The 15336-nt window shown below is 38.8% G+C and overlaps 1 protein-coding gene across 1 annotated transcript in view; it reads left to right on the forward strand.

The window, feature by feature from the left end:
• Positions 1 to 432: 432 nt before the first annotated feature.
• Positions 433 to 15336, forward strand: part of LOC119427436 (coiled-coil domain-containing protein 85C-A) — a 16836-nt gene continuing 1932 nt past the window's right edge. The window contains exons 1-2 of the mRNA XM_037695052.1: positions 433 to 1260; positions 14320 to 14399. Coding sequence (XP_037550980.1) covers positions 633 to 1260; positions 14320 to 14399 — 708 coding nt within the window. The 5' untranslated portion in view covers positions 433 to 632. The remainder of the gene's footprint in view (positions 1261 to 14319; positions 14400 to 15336) is intronic.

Below are 15336 nucleotides of genomic sequence, written 5' to 3' on the forward strand. Positions count from 1 at the left end.
CAGTATATTTTGCTAACAGACAAACAGGGTTGACTCCAACAACAATTGTCATGTTTATAAAGTAAAAATAACGCCCTTGGACTATCTAACTGGGAACAGTCTCAGCTGTTATAAAGTAAGCTCAATGTATCTAAAAGTGGCTGAATTATAAATATTTTAGCACTTAAGGCTCCTTAACTGTGGCGGCCATCTTAAATAGGAGTGACTCTAAATGCTCTGTTCATCCGATGGTTACTTTCTCAAAGTTTCAATAAAATCCGACCGCTCTGCTTTTGTCTTGACAATAAAAAGCAAAGTACGGAAGCCCGAACGCAGTTAATTTTGCACTGTTAGTTTTTGTGTGCATGTTTTTATTTCACCGCTAGGGGGTGCTGTTTCCACCACCTCACTGAATATGTGCGTCTCTCTCTCCCTCTGTCTCTCTCCCCGTGTGCGTGTGTCTCCTGTCCTCCAGTCTCTGTCTCCTTGTCAACTCTCACCTTCACAGAGTTACAGAAATGTTAGAAAGTCTGTCCAACTTCTCATACGCCTAACAAGCATCGGTTCTGGTTCTGGTTCTGGATCGGCATGACGATGGATCTGCTTCTCATAATAACTTAGACCCGCCGTTATCCGTATAGGACACCTGAGACATGGACCCGGCGGACCTGATCCGGATGCCCGACGAGGACCTGCAGAGGCTGGGGAAGGAGGACTTGATCCGGACGCTGAGGACTCTGGAGACCCGCAGCGTGGACCTGATGCTGGAGCACGGGAGACTGATGAAGGACGTGAACCGGAGCCTGCAGGTCCACCTCCGGGAGATCCGGAGCCTGAAGGAGGTGAACCAGCAGCTGCAGGAGGACAACCAGGAGCTGCGCGAGCTCTGCTGCTTCCTGGACGACGACCGGCAGAAGGGCAGGAAGGTGTCCCGGGAGTGGCAGCGCTTCGGCCGCTCCACGGCCGCGGTCCTGGGGAGGGACCTGGCTCTGTACCAGCAGAAGCTGACGGAGCTGGAGGCCGGCCAGGAGGCGCTGAGGGCGGAGAACTCCGAGCTCAAGGAGCTGGTCCTCATGCTGGACGAGGAGAGGAGCGGAGCCGGCTCCCGGAGCTCCATCGACAGCCAGTCCAGCCTGCAGCCCCGGGACGGCGGGGACGGGAGCAGCACGTCCAGCGCCGGGAGCGGGGGGAGCCCGGACCACCTCCCTCATCACCACCTCCTGTTCAAGGAGGGGCATGGTCCTCTCAGGAGGTCCACGGAGGATGTGTCTGCCCACAGAGGTGAGTCCACAAGAACTTTAAAGATCTAACAAAACTAAAGTTGGCTCCTATTCCACGAGTCTGTTAGCAAAATATCTCATGAACCAGTGGACGAATTTTAATGAAACTTTCTGGAGGTAATCAATGAATATACATCTACATCTGATTACCTTTTAAAGTCAACCCGATTCAAGATGGCCGCCACAGCTAGTTGAACTTAAATATAAAAATACCAATAAATCAGTTCATTTTACAGATATTGTGCTAAAATTTGGTGTGGTGGTCGCTGAGAGTCTTTTACAACATATTTATTGAGTGGTAATAGATTGCAAGAAAATTGCTTAAAATTTTGACAAGTCAACTCTGTCTCTTTGTTAGTAAAATATCTCATGAACTACAGGATGGATTAAAATAAAACATCCAGGAAGCGATCACTGAACGAACATCAACTGATTCACTTAACGCCAACTTCATTTATGATGGTTGCCACAACTGATCTTGGAAAACTCATAAATTGTTATAAATGAGTCTGTTTTACAGACAACGAGCTAAAGTTTGAGGTGATATGAGATTCTTTCAGCACATAATCTTAGCAGGACGTCTCATGACGTTGCCCGAGAAAGGGTGCAGCATTATTTTCAAAATTTTACCAAAACGTCTAAAACTCTGTCATTTCTGTCTAAACTTTGGCACGAAAGGTGACGGGTAGGTCTTTGTTTAAATTAATAAATTTTTAAGAGGAAGCGTTTGAGTTGCAGATGACCATCCCAGATGAGTTTGTGTCATTGCAAGCTTTCAAATGAGTCAGGTTTGATAGATTAAAACATTAATAATTGACTTTTATCTTTAAAACATGCACCCAGGCAGCGTGTGGGAGCTAACGGGCTCCGCGTGGCTTCAAGATAAAACTCTAAATTTACATGTTTCATGTTCAGCACAGGAACAGTGTTGTTTGAAAGACTGGAGGTTTATCTTGGATGTTTGCCCAGTGCATTGTGGGAGCAGGTGATACTGGGAGCTTCTGATAGCTTAACTTTTTACACAACTTTGTAACTGAATTCTCTATTTTCAGCTAAAGAAATGGGAGAGCTATGTCACAGCAGCGTCAACAAAGATGTGACTTCAGCAGCAGAAATCCATCTTTAATCCCACACAGCCAGTGTTTTCCAGCCATCTCAACTTTACTTAGTCTGGCTCCGGTGGGGCCAGATGGCCCCGGACTAAATACGTCTTTAGATCTAATGAGGATTTAGCACCTCAGCTGCAACAGGAGGAGACAGAGGGCAGATGGAGGTGCTGCTTCTATCTTGGAGAAACTCATATTTTTCCTGAAGAGATTAGGAGCTTGATGCTCCTGAGTTCAGGCCACATGCTGCTGGTAAACATGATGAGCAGGTTCAGCTGCAGATTGACTCATTACGCCCCCTGATAAATAAATAAATAATTTGAAGTAGCCCTAGAATTGTTCCTGATGACCAGATATTGTCAGCTAGACTGCAAAGTGCTGCTTTTAAATGTCTTATTTGACAGACTGGTTTTATGATGGTTTTATGGTGTGCCTTAATAAAACATCCCCAAAAGTTACAAGTGTCCTCAGGTGGTCTAGAAAGGCCACTTGAGTTTCCCCTCTTATAGTTTTAATTGGTGAAGAGGTGAGCATACTTAAAAAAATAAAAGCCAACACAAACAATTTGCTAGAGCAGAAAACACAACAATGTTTAAATGATGCACCTGCTGGGCATGTAATTAATTATTGAACAATCTAATATTGCATTTTCTTTCTAAATCCTTGTTTATTTTTAGCCTAAGATTGTATCCAAAACAATAGCTAAAAAAAAAGGCTGCAATATAATCTGATGCTTTTATTCTGAAACTTTTACTTTTATAATTTCTCAAATTTAAAGGACTCCTTCCCTGTTTAGTCAGGAGCCCCTCTTTTCTTTGTGTGCATGTGAGCGTGTGACAGATTCACTGCAGACAGAAAGGTCGTGTTGTTATGATAATGAGGCATCATGGGAAAGTCCTGCTCTGAGAAAAGGTTTGAACGTTCAATAAAAGAATCAGCCTGTTTCTATACAGAACCCACTGTCTGCTGGTGGAGGAACAAAGCTGACGACTGTTTGTCTCTGTTTGATGGAGAATAGAAAAATAAAGTGCCGCTTGACTGAATAGAAAACATTTCAATCTATTGAGCAGAATTTATCGAGGCTAAAGTCACTTTTTTTTTTTGAGAAAAATAATTTTTTTACCTTGAAAATTTAAATAAATGCAACTTATAAGTTCCAGTCCCTCTCTGCTGTGCTTCAGCTCTGCCTCTCAAGCCCCTCCCACCAGAGGGGAGTGGTCACCCTGGTTTGTAAATATGACAATTGCAGAAGAGACAGCAGACAGGCTGCCCAAACCATCTTAATTATTATTATTTAATTTTTAATTTTTTTTAAATAGCAAATACAAACATAATTTGAAATTAAAATTTTTTTTTTTAGAAGTTTGTACAAATGTTTAACTATTAAAAAAAATCTGGATCCAAAGAGACACAAAGTGCATTAGCAGAAGATGAAAACAGTATTTTTTAAGACTCAGAACCTGTAAACACTGACCAGCATCTTTACAAATAAGGTAAAATGTGAAATTCCTGAAGAATAAAGGGTTTTATTATATGAACATTCACCACATTTTTCATTTTGTTTCCAGTTAGCAGAGCTACTTCTTCCATTAAATTAAAACTTCATTGTCACTTTCTGATGATACAACACAACTTAATATACTGTATTTTAATTGATGTGTCTGTTAACTCTAAAGAAACTGGATATTTAGTCATGTCTTTGTGAAAATGTATTAAAACTTCAGTGTTTATGTTAAAAAAATTCAATTAAAAGCATTTCACTATATAAACTTGTTAGGTTCATATTGGTCTGAAGCACAATGAGGTCTTTAAAACATGTCATGGCCCAACAGGATTCCAGGGTTCATGAAGAACTGGAACCTTAGTAAAAACAGCCCTGATGTGGAAATAATAGAGGCATTGTTTTAGCTAACATCTCTGGATAAAGCACCCCTGCTGGGATGAATCTAGTTAATTAATGAACGGTAAATGATCAAAAAGGTGGAACAAATATATGAGGCTGAAAGTTTGGTTCTCTTTCCGGTTCTTTGTTCAAATTCTGAAGGTTTTTAATATGACACGTTATTTGGTAGCCTAAATGACTAATTCTAATTTAACCAAGTAACTCAGGAGGAGTGGAATATGATGATAACATCTTCTCACCTAAACTGTGACACCTTCTGCTGGTTTTGGAGGTCATTTTTTGAGTTTTTCTATAACATTTCTTGTGATGATTTTAAATTTCCTGTCTTGTTTAGCAATAACCATTTGATTAATTTACATCCCAAAAGTTGCATTTGTTCACATCTGGTGAGCTGAAATCAGCAAATCATTTAAATATGAGCAATTCATGAAATGTTTTTATGTTTACTTTTCTGTCATTGCAGACATTTTATGTTTGGGCAGGTCAGCTTTAATATTTACTTTTATTTTTTTATAGCTGTATTTTTATTTCCTGAACCCAATGCAGGCAGGTAACAACAAAGACAAAAGTGCTGCAGAGCAGGAAGCCAAACTGAGGTTCAAAACAGAGAGGATGAAAAGCAGCTGAGTCACCAGGAAGACGAAGAAGAAGAAAAAAACCAATAAAAATCTGTCAACAAACAAAGAAAACCAGCAAGTTAATGTGAGCGATAAAAAGACACGAATAACAGGTTCAAGAAATAAAAATAAGTATAGAGGATCAAAAACAAAGAAACATAGCTATGAAGCTAAGATTAATTGAAGAAAACAAGGTTTTAACAAAACATGACCACAAATCATAAAAGTCAAGAACCAAAACAACTCAAACAGAAAAAAAAACTGTTTTAGCTCTTAAATAATTTTCACAAATTAGTTTAAAGCTGGGAATCACACTTTGTAACTTTAAAAAAATGAATCTATCTGAAAAATAAGGTCAGATGCACAGTGAGCAAAATTCTTGCAGACAGTCAAAAGTAACAAAAATTAAATAAGGCCCATTATCTAAATGTAGCAAAAAGCTAGTGAAAACTAAATGTAGGAAAGGCTAATTAAAGCTAAACACTAGCCTAATGCCGCAAAAAGTAGCTATATGCTAAAATAACAAAAGGCTAGTACTAGCTAAATGTTAGAATGGCTAGCTAAGCATTATAACAAAACTGTAGCCTAATGCAGCAAAAAGTAGCTATATGCTAAAGTAACAAAGACTAGCTGTTGGATAATTTAATTATTTTATCAATAACTCATTAAATAATTAAGCCACACAAGGAAACTAGATCTTTATCACCCTAGGTCTAATCTTGCAAGATGGAGCAGCAGTTAAAAAACAAGCATCAAGATGTTACATGGCGCTTCGTCCCACAAGGTCTGCTCACAGGCAGTATAAGGAAGTGTCTTTATATCAGAGGCGAGGTCAAGACAACCTCTCAAGACAACTGTACTTGAAGTTTATCAGGTGCACAGGCTCCGTACTCTTATAGGTTCCACTTTGCAAAGACAAAACAACTCTTATCTCTTATGTACTTCTATAACATTTGACAGTAAGTGAAACATCCATGACCTTTACATCCCCCATCATTTGCTTAAAGTTAAATGTAGGAAATTCAATTCTGTTTATTTATATAATGCCAAGTCGCAACAGAAGTCATCTCAGGGCACTGAACAGAAACATTCATATATAAAAATAATAATTTAACATTTATCTGAGGAGCAGACTGCTTTGAATTTAACTCCATCGCAGAACCCTCATCTTGAGCAAGCATGAAGGCAACAATGGAAAGGAAAAACTCCCTCATGAGGAAGAAAAGCTATATGTACCAAAACACTAGCCTAATACCGCAAAAAGTAGCTATATGCTAAAGTAAAAAGAGGCTAGCTACAAGCTAAATGATGGAAAGATTAGCTACTTTGTATATGTAGCAATAAAACACTAGCTTAATGCAGGAAAAAATGGCTATACTATGCTAAAGTAACAAAAGGCTAGCTAAAAGCTCAATGTAGGAAACGCTAGCTACAAAGCTATAGCAAATATTAGCCTAATGCAGAGGAAGGCAAAAAGCTTGCTTAAAGTAAAACAAAAAATCCAGCTAAAAGTAGCAGAATGATAGCTAAAAATATCCAAAGGCAAGCTAAAAGTAACAGAAAAGTAGTTATTATTATTATTTTTAATATCAAAATGTATTTCTATGGGGAAAACATTTGTAAACATATTTTTTTAAAGTATAAAAATAATAAAAACGGGGGCTGTGGAAGCTCGGTGGTCAGCATTGCGGTCTATCCTGAGGCTGCAGCCCAGGCTGCGTCAGTTAAAATAATTTCCAAATTTTTCTGCGAGTTGTACAAAAATTAAACAAGATAGAATATTTATTTTCAGACTCTGAATTTGAAGGTGTTTGCAGGGACATAAATTAATTTTTAGTGTTGTGAAAGCTCAATCCCCACCCGCTCGAAAGAACTGAGTCGGCTGAAGACAACCGAACCGCCTGCGCTCTGATTAGTTTGATTCGTTGTCCAATCAATTTAAAACACAACAGATTTACATCAACAAACTCAGCGTCAGAGACACTGGGAATATTAGCTCCAACACACAGATTTAATAACTAAAATTTCTCAAGCAGATTTATTTCACAGGGTAACCAAACATGGTTTTCTTCCTCAAACGCTGGAATAATCTAATAATTCATAAACTCCTTACAGATGTGATTTTGTTATGTAGGACAGATTTTGACTGCTTTGACAGGTAAAATGTTTTATTTCAGCTCATCTCATCTCTTACACACTTTCTACATGTTAAGACTTGAGAAAGTGAAACAAGAAGGCTGGTTAGTTATAAATCACCATATTCTGCTAGGGTGATTTTAAAACCGCTGCAGATGATTTACAGTTGCTTTTAAGTTTTAAAAAAGTTGTTCAATGTGATGTTTGTTCATCAGAACCTTCAGGCAGCTTCTCCGGGTCTTTCTGGACTCTGCTGTGTTGGTATTTTCCTTCAGCTGGCCTCGTTCTTCCTCACACGGTTTGCGTTTGCCATCTGTCCCACGGTATTATGAGACGGACAATGGGGGGGCCGGTCTTCAAAGAGTCACTGTGCGGAGCTTCTCACAGACCCTTCCTAAAACCCCCTCAGTCAGTCTCATTCACTGTGGCACCGTCAGGGTCAGAGGTCCCCCCCGCCCCCGACAGTGACCCTCAGGTTTTATTAGAGGGCTGCACTCTTCTTTTGTGCACAGAAACACACTGTTTAGTTTTGTTTAGTTTTAGTTTAGCTAAAACGCAGCTAACCAAAGGCTTATTTTCTGTTTTACCTGCTTAAAAACTGGGATTTAAGCTGATGTTGTTCATGACTTCTGAGCTAAATAATAAATATAATAAATTGTGGCTCTTCACACACACAAATGCTTTTCCCATCGAGCCCCATGAAAACGTGGAGGAAGAATGAAATCAGCAGATCTGAACCTTAATGCAGAACCTGCAGAGACTCATCAGGAAGTTGTGACAAAAGATCTACTTAGAAGCTGAAAGTAGCCGAACAGAAGCTAAAAGCTAAATCAGGGGTGCCCAAACTTTTTTCCCTGAGAGGGCCAAATTTAAAATCTATCAGACGCTGTGGGCCAAATGCAATAATATAATACATGAAATGCAAATACTTCTTTAAGTAAAGTCCATTTACTTATTATACAGTTATTTAACCTTCCATTCAGAACATTACAGAACAGTGTTGGTGGTGGCGGGGGCGAGGGGGTTCTAGGGGTCCTCCCCCAGAGAATTTTGATTAAAGTAGATGCCATTTCCTGCATTCTGGTGTATTTTACAAAGGTTTATTCCAGTAGATTAACATGAAACAAGATGTAAACTCTGTTATTATTGAAATCTCTCTGACTGCAAAGCGTTCCTGCAACACCGCTGCAGCTCTGCAGGTAAGAGGTGTTCACTTCAGGACAAATTGAGGCTGCTGATTGGTCAGTTGCTGACACGCTTACTGGATTGATTGACAGGTGGCGGGCCTCGTGGGAAAAAAATCATAGATTTTATTGGTCTTTTTGTGACTGTTGTCATTTATTCCATATTTATTCAATATATTGACGAATGTAAAGTTTGAGAACTGTTTCCTTACACAGTCCTAATGATGGTTTCTTTATTTTTCATGGGTGTTGAGTTTAAATGTAAAGAGGCTAAAATCACCACTGAAACCAGTTCAAATTTATAATTTACTTTCAAACACTTTGTGCGATTTAGAAGTGTGTTCTGTCAAAGGAAAATATTATTCAGTGGCAGGAAGCTGCCAAGGTAGAAAGTCTGTCAAAATAAAATATAAAATATAAATTATTAAAATTATTTTAAAAATACATAAATTATCTACTCTACTGTGTAATCTGTGTAGTTAAATTATGTAGTCAGACCAACTAACAGTAAAGTCAATGGATGGAATCAATGAGTGTAAACATATTGATTCTTCAAAAATGAAATTTTAATATAGTAATGAGGACGGCTTGGCGGGCCACCTTTGGCCCACGGACCCCACTTTGAGCACCCCTGAGCTAAATAATAAAAGACCAAAACTATCAAAATGGTAGTTAGAAGCTAAAAGTAGCCATGGTCAGTTATATGGTAAATAGGATAACAGTTAAAAACTAAAACTAGCAGACTGTAGCAAGCTAAAAGTAGCAAAGGTTAAGCTATAAGCTAAAATTAGCAGAGCAGGACCTAAAAGCTGAAAATAGAAAAAGGGTTAGCTTTAAGTAGAGCGGGAGCTAAAAGCTAAAAGTAAAGGACTTATTCTAAAAGCTAAAACTAACAGAGCAGGAGCTAAAATGTGAAGATTGCAAAAGGCTGACTAAAAGACAGTGGTGGAGAAAGTACTCAGACACTGTACTTAAGTAAAAGTACAAATAAAAAGACAAAAATGTACTCTAGTAAAAGTAGAAGCACATTAGCGTTTTTACTTAAGTAATAGTAGTACTTGCTTTAAAAATACTTAAAGTATCAAAAGTAAAATACTTGCTGAATGTAGTACCTAATACAGTGGTCTACAATATCATTAAGTGTACCTACCGTATGTATATTTTCTGTAATACATTAATAGTGTTGTCATTTTAATGAACAATGCTGCAGATAATACATGTTTTTAGTGTGTTTACTCTGTGACACACTTGGACTTGTGATTCTGTGAATTTCAGGGATGACATGCAGAGTTAAATGCCCACTGAGCATGATGGCTCAGTGGTTAGCACTGTTGCCTCGCAACAAGAAGGTCCTGGGTTTAATCCCGGGTTGGACCTGGGGTCTTTCTGTGTGGAGTTCGTATGTTCTTGTGTTTGCGTAGGTTTTCTCCGGGTACTCCAGTTTCCTCCCACAGACCAAAACATGCATGTTAGGCTGCTTTCAGGCCAAGGCCTCCCTTGCAAAAGAGATCTGTGATCTCAATGGGATTTGCCTGGTTAGATAAAGATTAATAAAATAAAATAAAACAAGAAAGAGGAATGATTAAACCTTTGAAAGTTTTTATTTAACACAAAGTAAAACCAATGTGTCATTTTAACTGCAGTAAACACATTTAAATAAAAGCTGTCTGCCTGAGAAAAGGAGCATCAGACCTAACAAAGGAACAGACTCTGATCATTTCAACTCCAGTTTGTCATCCACTCTAGTTAAAACACTGTCTAGTCGACCTTGTAATGGTCAACAATGAACAATGTTTTAACTTCCTGACACCGTTTTCAAAACTTGGACCCAAGTGTCGAGCCACTTCAAGACATTTGTCTCCTAACATCATGAACTGACACGTTTTAATATTGCAGCAAGAATTTCTTGTTCAAGTTCAGAAGAAGTTGGTTTTTAACGTTTGTTAAGTCCAGTCTGGCTCTTTTGGGAAAGAGAATCTGTAATAATCTGAATAGTCTTTTAATAATCTTTCAATAATCTTTCAATAATCTTTCAATAAGGCCATGGGTGGCTTGTATCTTCTGGCTGACTCTCCCTGGTGGAATCCATTTTGGGTGTGTTAGCGGTGCTGTGGGTGCACCCAGCTCAATGACGTATATACTAGAATATACGTCATTGGTCCAGCTCTTCTTGAAGGTGGATCTAACCTTACCTGACCACTTTACAGTGATTCAATGAACCAACTCCCCTCTCTCCTTTGGTTACTTTGGTTACTTTCAAACTAACGAACAAATAAAAAAAAAAAACGCAACGTGAATGTAACTTATAACGCAACGCATTATAGAAATGTAGTGTAGTAGAAATACAGATACTTAATGTAAAATGTGGAGTGAAAGTCAAAAGTACCCACTTTTAACTCTACGTAAGTAAAGTACAGATACATGAATAAGTACAGTACTTAAGTACAATGACAAAGTACTTGTACTTAGTTACATCCCACCACTGCTAAAAGATAAAATTAGCAGAGTGGGAGCTAAAAGCTGAAAGTTGCAAAAGGCTACCTAAAATTGTCGAATGAAGTTAGATTGCAGAAATCCTGCAGGAAACCAACAAACCGAGAAAAATTGAGCACGTCAGTTTGAATGCACTTAGCATTTTCGTTGTGCTTCAATGTCACATTGAATAACATCTCCAGCTCCTCCTTACAAGCTGAATGTTCAGCAGCGTAAATAAAAAAAACTGGACCTAAAGAGACAAATCGTTTGGAGACATCTGGGCTCAGAGACAGACAGGATGGTGAAGTGGACCAGTGCTGACCGCCTGTAATTGGAGGATGTCCTCGGCTTTGTTTTTGTCAGCAGCGCCTCAGTTTGTGTCTGAGTGTCGGGTCAGCAGTTTGTGCAGCAGTGACTTTGACAGCATCGCTCCATCTGTCACTTTTTGGACGTTTGCAGCGCTGAGTTAAAGCTGTGTGTTTAAATTTAGAGGACCGAATCAATACTCTGAAGGTGTTCTGCAGAAAAAACTGCCACCTCACGGAGAAACTGTCATTTCAACCTGGATCTGTTCTGCTACGGGTTGTAAATCTTAATTAAAACCTTGTCATGAGCTTTTGGGGCTCTTCTCGCTCCTGCAGTTCAGAGTTCAATGAGACTACTGCTGGAAAATCACCAGTATAGCAATTCTGAGATGCCAGCCAGTCTCCCAGCAATCACAGCTCAATCAGATACCACCTCAAGAGTTTTCAAATGAAGCCACTGGATTCTTTAAAAAAAAAAAATGTTTTAATATTTATCCAACGAGTTTTCAATGTTAGAACAGAAACATTCATTCTTCTTAGATGAGCAGCAAAATGTCTTCAACAAACACAAAAAGAAGTAAACATGCTTAGGTACGTGCACATTGGAAGTTTTTACTGGTCCTGAATACTAAACCTGATTTACACTTCATGAGAAGATAGAGGTTGTGTTTAGCTGATGTCATTGTGTGATTAAATTTACGTATCTTCCTTCTTACACCTACTGTTGAGACCCCCTTCTTGTAAATGCCCTGACAGAACTACCGTTTCTCACCAGTTAGACACCAAGTATTATGTGATTGGTCAGAATTTCTGCCATCTTTACAACTGTTCCAGCGAAACTTCTAAAGATAGTCAAAGATCTTGTGGAAGCAGCAATTTTTGTCCACGCAGGAGACAGAGGACACACTGGTGGCTCTCTCGGCTGTTCTGACCAGGAGGGAGTACACCTTGGCTGGACAGCATAGAGACACATTCCTGCACCGTCTGACAGAAATGGTGGCAGTCTCTTTGTGAAAACTTTACAAAACGGTGCTTCTCTTTCTCCTCTAGCTCTTGCTCAAGACAGACGCATCTGCTCTCCTTCCCCCCTGCTCTCCTCTTCCTCCTGTTTTTGCTCTCTGTGTGTCTTGGAGCTCCTGGTTACACAGCTCCCGAATGAAAAATACCATTATGGATCTGGTGAGCTGGACTTTCAGCGCAATCGACAAAATCTTTTCAACAAAACGACAGGGTCCTGGAGAACCCTCTTGTCCGGCTGAGACTCACGCTGCGGGGTACATCAGAGATCCGTGGGGAGTTTCAGGAGGATGCTGAAGATGGTTATATATTTGGATTTATGATAGCAGGATTTCTGCTCTTTGTCATCGCGGGGCTCTGTTTTATAGACTTTTGAAGAAGACATCTGCAGCCGCTTCGGCCATGACAAAGCTTCCGAGCTTCCGAATAAGGGCCGCGCTATTATAGCAGCAGCAACGTGCACTCCGCCCATCTTTCGACGACTGTACGAACATAATTTCACTGTATCCCGGTACTATTATAATAAAGCTTATTCTGATTCTGATTCTCATCAGTTAACAACAGAAACAAAATCCTGATCTTCCTCCTTCAGCATCAACTCAAAATAAACTTCCTCTCTGCCAACCGTGTTTCTGTTTGTGCACGAGTGGGAGGAGCAATTCAGGACTTCTTCCTCGTAGTTTCTCTTCGAGTATACAATGTCCATGGTTAGGTCCACGATCCTTGTTAAACGGTTTATCTGAAAAACCTCCAGTCACGTCACGTGCCGTATTTTTTGCGTGCAGCGGTTCTGATTTGAGCCCAGTGAGGTGAATCATCACCCAGATTTTCTTCATTTTAAACCGTTTCTTGTTAGTTTTGTGTTCTCATCTTTATGCAGGAACCAGTCAAACTGCTTTTATCTGAGGGCAGAGAGAACCTCAGACTTTACAACCTGTAGAGACTCATCCCAGAACACCTGAAACTGAGAGCTCTGTTGAATTTAAAGCAGGTTGCGGTTGATTTTAATGATGGCTGTGACAACCTGCTACATGCTGATGTGGGTTTTTGTTTGATTGAAGCTGAAAGGAGTGATGCAACAGCTTCCTTTTTTTTTACAAATGTATATCCTCTCAGATGTTGTATATCTGTTGAGAAACTCCCAGTGCTTTTCTTGTGCCACTTGTTTTAAAAAAACATTTATGTGAGGATTAATCTGTGCAATAATAAAAGCAACTGTGCAGATTAATTTAGCAAGGTTGCTAAACTTATTTCACATTTATTTATACCAGAACCCTTAGTTTATTCCTTTATCATTTGCATTGCGATAGGTTTTAGTCTGATCTTGTCTCCTTTGTCTCTAACGTGGAAAATTTCAAAACACCTGCACTCGTAAGAAAAATGGAAAACCAGTTACTTGCTGAGGGGATGGGACTGAAATGAGTTTTCCTTTCGAATCCCTTTGTTTTACCTTGCTGTACAAAACAGCTTGTTTTGTAAATGTTTTTAAATTTCATTAAATTCAACCGTATCAGGTTGTTATTGCTAAACAGGAAGTCATCTTTTGGTGGAACAAACTGGACAAATTACATTTCTGCAGTAATGTAGCTATGTCATGAGCAAAACATGAGAACATGTCATGAGATTTTTTTTTTTTTTTAAGGGTAGAAGCGGAAATGCCTGAAGAGGCAGATAATATGTCATATTAAGAAGTCGGCTGTTGTGTTTAAAATGAGTGTTTATGTAATTATTTTTAGTTTACTCATCCAATATAAGTTTTATTTGTTCATGGCAGCCATATTTGTTCATAACTTTATTATTAGTAAGCCTGAGAGTTACCATATCCCAGCAAACAGTTACCGGAACACACCCTGTCAAAGTAAGAGTTCCCAGCTCAAATTAAGCTCAGATCAAAACATTAGTTAGAAGCTAAAATTAGCAAATGCCTAGTTAGAAACTACAAGTACCAGAAGAGTGGCTAGAAGCTGAATGTAGTAAAAGACTAACTAAAAGTATAAAAAAGCCAGAAAGAAGCTAAAAGTAGCAAAAGGTTAGTTGTACAGTAGCAAAACAGTAACTAAAAACTAAAAGTTAAAATAATCAGAGCAGGAGCTAAAAGAGGCAAAAGGCTAGCTTAAAATTAATGTAGCAAAATACTAGCCAAAAGCTAAAAGCTAGCCACTGAAAGACAGAGATGGGTGTAAAAAGAAAAGGAGAGAAAAATGCAGCTGACTTATTGATCAAATCTGGTTCACAACACAAACAATATAAAGGAAAATGTGTCATTATTTTGAATAAAGACAGTAAATTAAACACAGACGATTATGTTGTTATTTAGATGTGTCGGACAGCTACATCAGACAGCTGGAGGACAAGGTGAGGATTCTGGAGGAGGAGACCCAGCAGCGCATGTTCCAGGTAAAATATTAACATTAACAAACTCCATTTTTCATCTTTTGAGACAAATGTAAAGTTCAGTTTCTTTAATAAATCTAATGTTCTCGATGTTCTCTTGTCTTCTTTTTAAAGATCACATGTATCTTTATTTAGGAGCTTTTTGTTTTTCGCTCTTTACATTTGTGCTCTTTCACAGTTGACAGCGATGAGGTTTGCCTCATTATTTTATTTTTAGTTTTGTCTCCGTCTCGTCAGAGGAATTACTTCTGCCTCAAAGCAATAACTTTTAAATCAAGTGAGATTATTTTCCAGATTGCTTTCATTTCCTTCTCTCTTATTATGAGTCCCCGCTGAAGTTAAAGGATTGAAGGATTTAAAGCTGGTTTAACTTTATTAGTTATTTGAGTTTATTTCCATCAGGGCTCATTTCTTCACCTGGATCCAATCAGTGCAAGTTTTCTTTTATGATACAGTAAAAAATAGAAATGTTCCAATTTTTCAAGCATTGAAAAAAAGAAGCTACATCTATTGGTTGTTGGGTTTGCATAAAGCCAACAATGATTTATCGGTCCTTTAGACAAAGCTGTTGTTGTTAAATTTGGACCAGGACTCGGTCAGGACTGAGTTTTCAAATTCACGGTCATCTACTGGCATCTGGTTACTGAAAACAGATGTGTCATCTAAATGAAATAAAAAGGAAATTCCTCACACTAAAAGCAAACATTCCCTCTGGTTAGTTTTCGGTCAAGCACCAATTAACTTTGAGTTTGCTGTGGGGAAGTTTTTGAAAAATTTTTTTTTGGTATAGTGTTTTTAAGAGAACGGTCCATTTAAAGCAGATGTTGGCAATTTAAAGCCCAAGGGCCAAAAGTGGACCTTGGACAATCTCCATCAGGCCCCCAATATCCATCCATCCATCCATCCATCCATCCATCCATCCATCCATCCATCCATCCAG

This window comes from Nematolebias whitei, chromosome 21 (genome assembly GCF_014905685.2).
Source record: "Nematolebias whitei isolate Nwh7 chromosome 21, NemWhi1, whole genome shotgun sequence".
In the NCBI taxonomy this organism is placed as follows: domain Eukaryota; kingdom Metazoa; phylum Chordata; class Actinopteri; order Cyprinodontiformes; family Rivulidae; genus Nematolebias; species Nematolebias whitei.